Source organism: Anolis carolinensis, unplaced genomic scaffold, assembly GCF_035594765.1.
Source record: "Anolis carolinensis isolate JA03-04 unplaced genomic scaffold, rAnoCar3.1.pri scaffold_8, whole genome shotgun sequence".
Taxonomy (NCBI): Eukaryota; Metazoa; Chordata; class Lepidosauria; order Squamata; family Dactyloidae; genus Anolis; species Anolis carolinensis.
Window position 1 is genome coordinate 7,767,046 of NW_026943819.1, and position 9,005 is coordinate 7,776,050.

Here is a 9,005-nt window from a genome sequence, read left to right on the forward strand (position 1 = left end):
TACTGATGCCTCAAATAATGCAATTTTATTAATATCTATTTTTATTTTTGAATTTGACCCGTAGCTGCTGCATTTCCCACCCTCGTGTTATACTCGAGTCAATAAGTTTTCCCAGTTTTTGTGGTAAAATTAGGTGCCTCCGCTTATGTTCGGGTCGGCTTATACTCGAGTATATACAGTAAGTGTCATAATAAAGCTATCAAATGCACCATACGGCAGAATTAAACTCTTAACGTGGTTTAAGGAGGCGAGATCTGAATCTCTCTGGCCAGGGCTGCACGAACCACTGATACCTGGCAGTCGGGCCCGGTCTCCAAACCATCCCAAAGACTCATGAACTCTGCTTTCATCATGGCAGTAGCTTCGTGGTCCATCTCAGAGCGGTTCCTCAAGAAAGCATCTGCCAGGAAGGATGACAAGGATACTTCAGAAAAAGGCTTTCCTTACAACAAAGGTGGATTTAGGGAGCCATCGCAATCTTTGCAACACAGCCAAGCATTGTACCCATTTGAGTCCTTCTCTTGGACTTGTTTTATTCCAAGCAGCCAATATACATACAAAAGTCACCTATTTCATCTATGAAGATGATGCAGGGTTGGATCTTGGTTGCCAGAGAGAAAACGGCAGCCGTGAGCTTCTGCGACTCTCCATACCATTTGTCTGTCAAGGTAGATGCCTGTAGGTTTATGAACCTGCATCCTGACGCCTGGGCAATGGCTTTGGCAAGGAGGGTTTTGCCGCAGCCTGGAGGACCATAAAGTAAGACACCTGGTGAAAAGGTAAAGGCATAATCTCAGGTTCACAATAGCTTAATAAAGAACAACACTCAAAAACAAGAATTCTAAACAACAAACTATCCGGGCCAGCTAATCACCTCCCAACAAAGGATTCACCCAGGCAGGAAGCAGCCAAGCTATTCAATGCTGATCAAGATGATCAACTGCGACCTTCACACTTGCCTTAAACAGACAAGAGTTCTTTCTCCCACCCTGGACATTATTCCATAGATATATAAACCCCACTTGCCTAGTTTCCAACAGACCTCACAACCTCTGAGGATGCCTGCCATAGAAGTGGGAGAAACGTCAGGAGAGAATGCTTCTGGAACATGGCCAGACAGCCCGGATAACTCACAGCAACTCAAGAGTGGTTCCCTCGCTCAATCTCCATTCCATTTGCTCCATAAAATATGTGGTTTTAGCAATGCAACAGCAGAGTTTGCCATTTATTTCCAAAGGAATATGTGCCCAGAGACTGGGTGCAGGTATTTCCCCCCCTCTCTCTCTATTTTTATTTATATATATATATATTTTATATATCGCTCTTCTCCCCCAGGGGGACTCAAACATATGTGCGCATCCACACATATACATACATACATACATACCACCTGCAATTCTAAGGTGCACCCTACTTTAATGATGTTTACATGGGGAAAAGATAGGTTTCGGAATTGTTGCAAGGCCTACCTCTTGGGGGCTGGCAGAGAGCGGAATGCCGAAACAAATGCCTCTTCTGGAACGGCAGGATGACCGAGTCCTGGAGCTCCTGGACTGTCTCCTCTAGGCCTGCAATATCCCTCCAAGAGACCTGTGGATGGACAAGCAAGGAGGATGGCACGAAGACCCTGGGGTGCATCTACACTGTAGCAGTAACACAGTTTTATACCACCTCAAGTGCTGTAGCTCAATGCTATGGAATCATGGAACTTGTAGGTTAGTAAGGCATCAGCACTCACCAACCTATATGTTCCATGATTCCACAGCATTGAGCATCAGCAGAGGAGACTAAAGACCTAGAATCATAGAATCATAGAATAGTAGAGTTGGAAGAGACCTCATGGGTCATCCAGTCCAACCCCCTGCCAAGAAGCAGGAAATCGCATTCAAAGCACCCCCGACAGATGGCCATCCAGCCTCTGCTTAAAAGCCTCCAAGGAAGGAGCCTCCACCACAGTCCGGGGGAGAGAGTTCCACTGCCGAACAGCCCTTCTCACAGTGAGGAAGTTCTTCCTGATGTTCAGGTGGAATCTCCTTTCCTGTAGTTTGAAGCCATTGTTCCGCATCCTAGTCTGCAGGGCAGCAGAAAACAAGCTTGCTCCCTCCTCCCTATGACTTCCCTTCACGTATTTGTACACGGCTATCATGTCTCCTCTCAGCCTTCTCTTCTGCAGGATAACATGCCCAGCTCTTTAAGCCTCTCCTCATAGGGTTTGTTCTCCAGACCTTTAATCATTTTAGTTGCCCTCCTCTGGACACATTCCAGCTTGTCAACATCTCCCTTCAACTGCGGTGCCCAAAATTGGACACAGTCTTCCAGGTGTGGTCTGACCAAGGCAGAATAGAGGGGGAGCAGGACTTCCCTGGATCTAGACGCTATTCCCCTATTGATGCAGGCCAGAATCCCATTGGCTTTCTTAGCAGCCGCATCACATTTCTGGCTCATGTTTAACTTGTTGTCCACGAGGACTCCAAGGTCTTTTTCACATGTACTGCTGTCTAGCCAGGCATTGTCCCCCATTCTGTAAAACACAGCTCCACGATACAGCTCCTCTCACGAACCATGGCTTTCACTGCATTCGTTCTCCAGTGTAGATGCACCCTTGGTTTTTTTTCCCAGATGCTGCAATGCTGAATGAGATGCCCAATGGGATTCTGAGAATGCAATAGAGACTAATAGATATGTATACATCTTCAGTCAGAGGGATGGAGTCTCCTCCCATCTTACCTTCATGTCTCTCGGAATAACCAAATGGGAGGCAATGGTCATCTCGTGCTCCGTCAGCTTCAGACTCTCCACTCCAATCTGTTTCATCAATCCTTCTGCCTGTTGCCAGGAAAAGAAATGGTTGGTTCACCTTCACCTCTCCATCCCTAGGCCCTATGACTATACAGCAAGCATAGGCAAACTTTAGCCCTCCAGGTGTTTTGGACTGTTAGGAATTGTGGAAGTTGGAGTCCAAAACACCTGGAGGATCGAAATTTGCCCCTGCCTGCTATATATGGACCTTAAATTAAATTAAAAATTCCCATGTCTTTGTTCTCCTCTAAAAAGGCAGATGAAACAATCAATAGTATCATTGCTCTGCCTGTAAGGTAGTAAAGACTGCAGGTTATAAATAAGACTGATTGGACAAACGTTATAAAATTCCTTAGAAAAAGAAAAATGGATCTTACGATAGATCTGTCTTGTATATAGAAGAGAAAATGACAAAAGTTAAAAGAAAATGAAAAAAAATAGTCTCCGAAGCACAGATAGGAAATCAATCAGCACTTCATTTTTTAAAATTAATTTTTAAATTTTTTTTCTTCTCCTCTTTGTTTCACTCCCTATCTCTCTTCTCACCATTCTTTACTACAGTAGAGTCTCAATTATCCAACATAAACGGGCCAGCAGAGTGTTGGATAAGCGAATATGTTGGATAAGAAGGAGGGATTAAGGAAAAGCCTATTAAACATCAAATTAGGTTATGATTTAACAAATTAAGCACCAAAACATCATGTTATACAACAAATTTGACAGAAAAAGTAGTTCAATACGCAGTAATGTTACGTAATTACTGTATTTACAAATTTAGCACCAAAATATCACGATGTATTGAAAACATTGACTGCAAAAATGGCTTGGATAATCCAGAACGTTGGATAAGTGAGACTCTACTGTACTTGATTTTTGTTCTCCCACTTTCGTTGTATCTACACTTACAAGAAATAAATAAAATTATTACGCAAAAAAAAAGGACTGCTGGTTATAAACGTATGATCATTGCACTTGGCTCATTGAGCTCCGCATACCTTTTTCTTTAAATGGATCCTCTGCTTCCGACTTGGGTCCAAAGCATCCGAGACCCATTTGATGCTGAAATAGGTGGTGGCCCCAAAAATAGTCAGGCGGAAGAGGATCCCCAAGACTTCGTTCCGGGTCAGTGGCCGGGTCAGCACTTCCTTGGAGAGTTCCCCAAGAAGCATGTTTTCAGATCAGAAGGAGAACGAGGATTTCCTTAAGCAGGAGACATATTGAAATATTAAGATTGTTCCAAATATAAGGCAAAACCTAATTTTATTTGCAATTGTCAAATAAATTGTGTTGAAGAGTGTTGTCGAAGGCTTTCATGGCCGGAATCACTGGGATGTTGTGCATTTTCCGGGCTGTATGGCCATGTTCCAGAAGCATTCTCTCCTGACGTTTCACCCACATCTATGGCAGGCATCCTCAGAGGTTGTGAGGTATATTGAAAAACTAAGTAAGGGAGGTTTATATATCTGTGGAAGGTCCAAGGTGGGAGAAAAAACTCTTATCTGTTGGAGGCCAGTGTGAATGTTGTACTTAATCACCTTGATTAGCATTAATGACCTTGCAAGCTTCATTCCTGCCTGGGGGAATCCTTTGTTTGGAGGTGTTAGCTGCCCCTGATTGATTCATGTTTGTAATTCCTCTGTTTTCAGAGAGTTGTTTTTTTATTTACTGTCCTGATTTTAGAGGTTTTTTAAATACTGGTAGCCAGATTTTGTTCATTTTTATGGTTTCCTCCTGTTGAAATTGTCCACCTACTTCTTGTGGATTTCAATGGCTTCTCTGTGTAGTCTGACATGATAGTTGTTAGAGTAGTCCAGCATTTCTGTGTGCTCAAATAATATGCTGTTTCTAGGTTGGTTCATCAAGTGCTCTGCTATAGCTGACTAACACCTCCCAACAAAGGATTCCTCCAGGCAGGAAGCAGCCACGCTTTGCAGACACAATAATAATAATAACTTTTTTTTGCCACCACCATCTCCCTGAAGGGGCTCGGGGCAGCTTACATGAGGACAAGCCCAATCAGTCACATTTACGTCATAAAATACAATTTAAAACACAAGTATCAACTAGAAATGGATTAAACATACCATAGTTAAAATAACTTAACTATAAAAACATTAAAAGTAATTTACAATAATCTGTGAGCCTTTAGAAGGTCCCATCCTAGGGCATAATGGGTGACTAACAACTCATCAAAGTTAGAACTGATATATAAATCAAAATAGAAATACATGGGGTAGGCAGCAGGTAAGGAAAAAGTCCTGAGATGAAAAACAACTGTAAGGTGGAAAGGCAGATTGCAAGGCTATTCCATGCTAATAGAGCTGGCCAATTGCAACATTCACACTTACCTCCAGCAGACAAGAGTTCTTTCTCCCACCCTGGATATTATTTCAAAGCTATATAAACCCCACTTGCCTAGTTTCTAACAGACCTCACAACCTCTGAGGATGCTTGCCATAGATGTTTTTAAATTTATATACTGTAATTTTATATTGTATTTAATTGTTTTTAACTGTTTTTATGTATTGTTGATTGATTTTGTATAGGCATCTAATTGTGCCAGTGTTGTAAGCCGCCATGAGTCCCTTCGGGTGAGAAGGGCGGGATATAAATACAGTAGAGTCTCACTTATCCCAGCCTCGCTTATCCAAGTTTCTGGATTATCCAAGCCATTTTTGCAGTCAATGTTTTCAATATATCATGATATTTTGGTGCTAAATTCGTAAATACATTAATTACAACATAACATTACTGTGTATTGAACTACTTTTTCTGTCAAATTTGTTGCATAACAATGTTTTGGTGCTTAATTTGTAAAATCATAACCTAATTTGATGTTTAATAGGCTTTTCCTTAATCTCTCCTTATTATCCAAGATATTCGCTTATCCAAGCTTCTGCCGGCCCGTTTTAGTTTGGATAAGTGAGACTCTACTGCAGGGGTCCCCAAACTAAGGCCCGGTGGCCGGATGCTGCCCATCAAAGCTATTTATCCAGCCCTCACGGCACAAGGGGTCTCTTCTTCTCTTACAACCATTATTATTATTATTATTATTATTATTATTATTATTATTATTATTATTATTATATTGTATGACACAGCAAACAAGATAGATATGCTGGATTTCGTATCACAAAATCACATTATTATTATTAACATTGAGGCTGGGTGGCCATCTGTGGGTGCTTTCCTTGTGCTTTCAGTGCACAAAGGCAGAAGGGGATTGGACTAAATAGCCCAAGGGGTCTCTTCCAACCCTCTTTATTATTACTATTATTATTATTATTATTATTAATAATAATAATAATAATAATAATAATAATAAACTTTGAGGCTGGGTGGCCATCTGTCAGGGGTGCTTTGCTTGTGCTTTCGGTTCACAAAGGCAGAAGGGGATTGGATTAAATCGCCCAAGGGGTCTCTTCCAACCCTCTTTATTATTATTATTTTTTATTATTATTATTATTATTATTATTATTATTATTATTATTATTATTATTACTGTTATTGTTATTAACATTGAGGCTGGGAGGCCATTTGTCAGGGGTGCTTTGCTTGTGCTTTTGGTGCCCAAAGACAGAAGGGGATTGGACTCAATGGCCCAAAGGGTCTCTTCCAACCCTATTATTATTATTATTATTATTATTATTATTATTATTATTATTATTATTGCTTGGTGGCAACTATAGTCCGGCCCTCCAACTGTCTGAAGGATCGTGAACTGGCCCCCAGTTTAAAAAGTTTGGGGACCCCTGCTCTACTGTATTGGAAATAAATAAATAAATGCATAAATGTGGGCAAAACGTCAGGAGAGAATGCTTCTGGAACATGGCCATACAGCCCGGAAAACTCACAGCAACCCAGTGATTTTGGCCATGAAAGCCTTCAATAACAGATCTAAGGTTCCTTTAAGGATTTTAGAGAGAGTGTCAACTGCCTTCTGGCTTTTTATATATCTTTGCTTTTAATAGAAGCCAAGCAGGTGGGAAACGAAAGAAGGAAAGGAATGAATGAATGAAGGGCAGAAACAAGGGGAGGGAAGAAAGAGGAGGAATCCCAGATTGCCAATAGAAATGTATTAAATTAGGTCCCGTCCCGTCCCCCCCCCCCCCCAAAGAAATCCCCCGTTTTAACCCATTCAAAACTAACCAGCTTTGCAAGCAGAGTCAGGATCTCGGGCGCTGATCGTGGTACTGAATGATGGATGGCAGGAAGAGGAGGAAGGAGGCAGGCAGCCTTTTGCAATGAAAGAAAAGAGGGAATGAATAAAAGGAGGAAAGACTGCCTCTGGTTGGTTGATGAGGCTCCAGTCGGCAAGACTCTCCGCTTAGGAACAAGAGCTGCAGCAAAAGCATTCCTACCTCCTTTGGTTTTCTGTTTTTTTTCAATGATGATGATGATGATGGGTTGCCGTGAGTTTTCCAGGCTATCTGGCCATGTTCCAGAAGCATTCTCTCCTGACGTTTCACCCACATCTATGGCAAGCATCCTCAGAGGTTGTGAGGTCTGTTGGAAATTAGGCAAGTGGGGTTTATATATCTGTGGAATAATGTCCAGGGTGGGAGAAAGAGCTCTTGCCTGTTGGAAGCAAGTGTGAATGTTGCAAATTGCAATATTTTAAATATTTTAAAGATATGAATGTCAAAAACTTAAAATAATATAAAAATTAAAGAACAAGAGGATTAGAACTTTAAAGTAAAAAAATAAACATATTTAAAATTAAAATATAAAAATGAAAATGGTCAAAAATTTTAAAAAAATTATAGTAATATATATATATATATATATATACAGTAGAGTCTCACTTATCCAACACTCGCTTATCCAATGTTCTGGATTATCCAACGCATTTTTGTAGACAATGTTTTCAATACATCGTGATATTTTGGTGCTAAATTCGTAAATACAGTAATTACTACATAGTATTACTGTGTATTGAACTACTTTTTCTGTAAAATTTGTTGTATAACATGATGCTTTGGTGCTTAATTTGTAAAATCATAACCTAATGTGGTGTTTAATAGGCTTTTCCTTAATCTCTCCTTATTATCCAACATATTCGCTTATCCAACGTTCTGCCGGCCCGTTTACGTTGGATAAGTGAGACTCTACTGTATGTGTGTGTGTGTGTATGTGTGTATGTATGTATGTGTTTATATATATATATATATATATATATATATATATATATATATATCACAATGAGTTTTAAAACCTTAAAAATAATATTAAATGTTTTGGTCACAGATATTCAAGTCCCATTACAGTAGACCCCTACAGTAAACTCCTAGAGAGCCTCCGGTGGCCTAGGGGATAAAAGCCTCGTGACTTGAAGGTTGGGTTGCTGACCTGAAAGCTGCCAGGTTCGAATCCCACCCGGGGAGAGAACGGATGAGCTCCCTCTATCAGCTCCAGCTCTATGCGGGGACATGAGAGAAGCCTCCCACAAGGATGGTAAAACATCAAAACATCCGGGCAATGTCCCCTGGGCAACGTCCTTGCAGACAGCCAATTATCTCACTCCAGAAGCAACTTAGGTTGCTCCTGACACGAAAAAAAAGTAGACTCCTAGTTAACCGCAACTCTCAAGCAACCAATTAAAAAAATACTTTAAATAAAAGTAAGCACACAAAACCAAATAGTTTATATACTGACTGCCATTGAACTCTAACTTTGTATTCACAAAGCTTTTTGTACAGTGCAGTAAAACTGTGTTTGTATTACATATACAGTAGAGTCTCACTTATCCAACATAAACGGGCCGGCAGAACCTTGGATAAGCAAAAATGTTGGATAATAAGGAGGGATTAAGGAAAAGCCTATTCAATGTCAAATTACATTATGATTTTACAAATTAAGCACCAAAACATCATGTTTTACAACAAATTGACAGAAAAAGCAGTTTAATACACATAATGTTATGTAGTAATTACAAATTTAGCACCAAAACATCGCAATGCATTGAAAACATTGACTATAAAAACATTTGACTACTAAAAGGCAGACTGCATTAGATAATCCAGAATGTTGGATAAGCGAATGTTGGATAAGTGAGACTCTACTGTACAATTATTTGTTTTATTTTGGTTTTGTTACTGCAATATGAATATCAAATCAATACAGAGTTGAAAATCCATTTACTAATGCCCTCAAAAGATCTCTGCAGGAAGCAGCCAGGCTTTGAAGCAGCAAGATCATTCAATGCT

At 40.2% G+C, this 9,005-nt stretch overlaps 1 protein-coding gene across 2 annotated transcripts in view; it reads right to left on the bottom strand.

Moving 5' to 3' along the window:
* Window positions 1-7,179, bottom strand: part of LOC100551567 (outer mitochondrial transmembrane helix translocase) — a 13,238-nt gene extending 6,059 nt beyond the window's left edge. The window contains exons 1-7 of one of the 2 annotated variants that reach the window (XM_062961045.1): window positions 7,161-7,179; window positions 6,949-7,035; window positions 3,795-3,999; window positions 2,728-2,826; window positions 1,470-1,590; window positions 568-768; window positions 294-400 (exon numbers count right to left, since the gene is read on the bottom strand). In XM_062961045.1, the coding sequence (XP_062817115.1) occupies window positions 294-400; window positions 568-768; window positions 1,470-1,590; window positions 2,728-2,826; window positions 3,795-3,968 (702 nt within the window). In that variant the 5' untranslated portion in view covers window positions 3,969-3,999; window positions 6,949-7,035; window positions 7,161-7,179. Of the gene's footprint in view, window positions 1-293; window positions 401-567; window positions 769-1,469; window positions 1,591-2,727; window positions 2,827-3,794; window positions 4,000-6,948; window positions 7,103-7,160 lie in introns of those variants that run through there. The other variant, XR_010000416.1, reaches the window with a different exon arrangement.
* Between the last annotated feature and the right edge of the window lie 1,826 nt (window positions 7,180-9,005).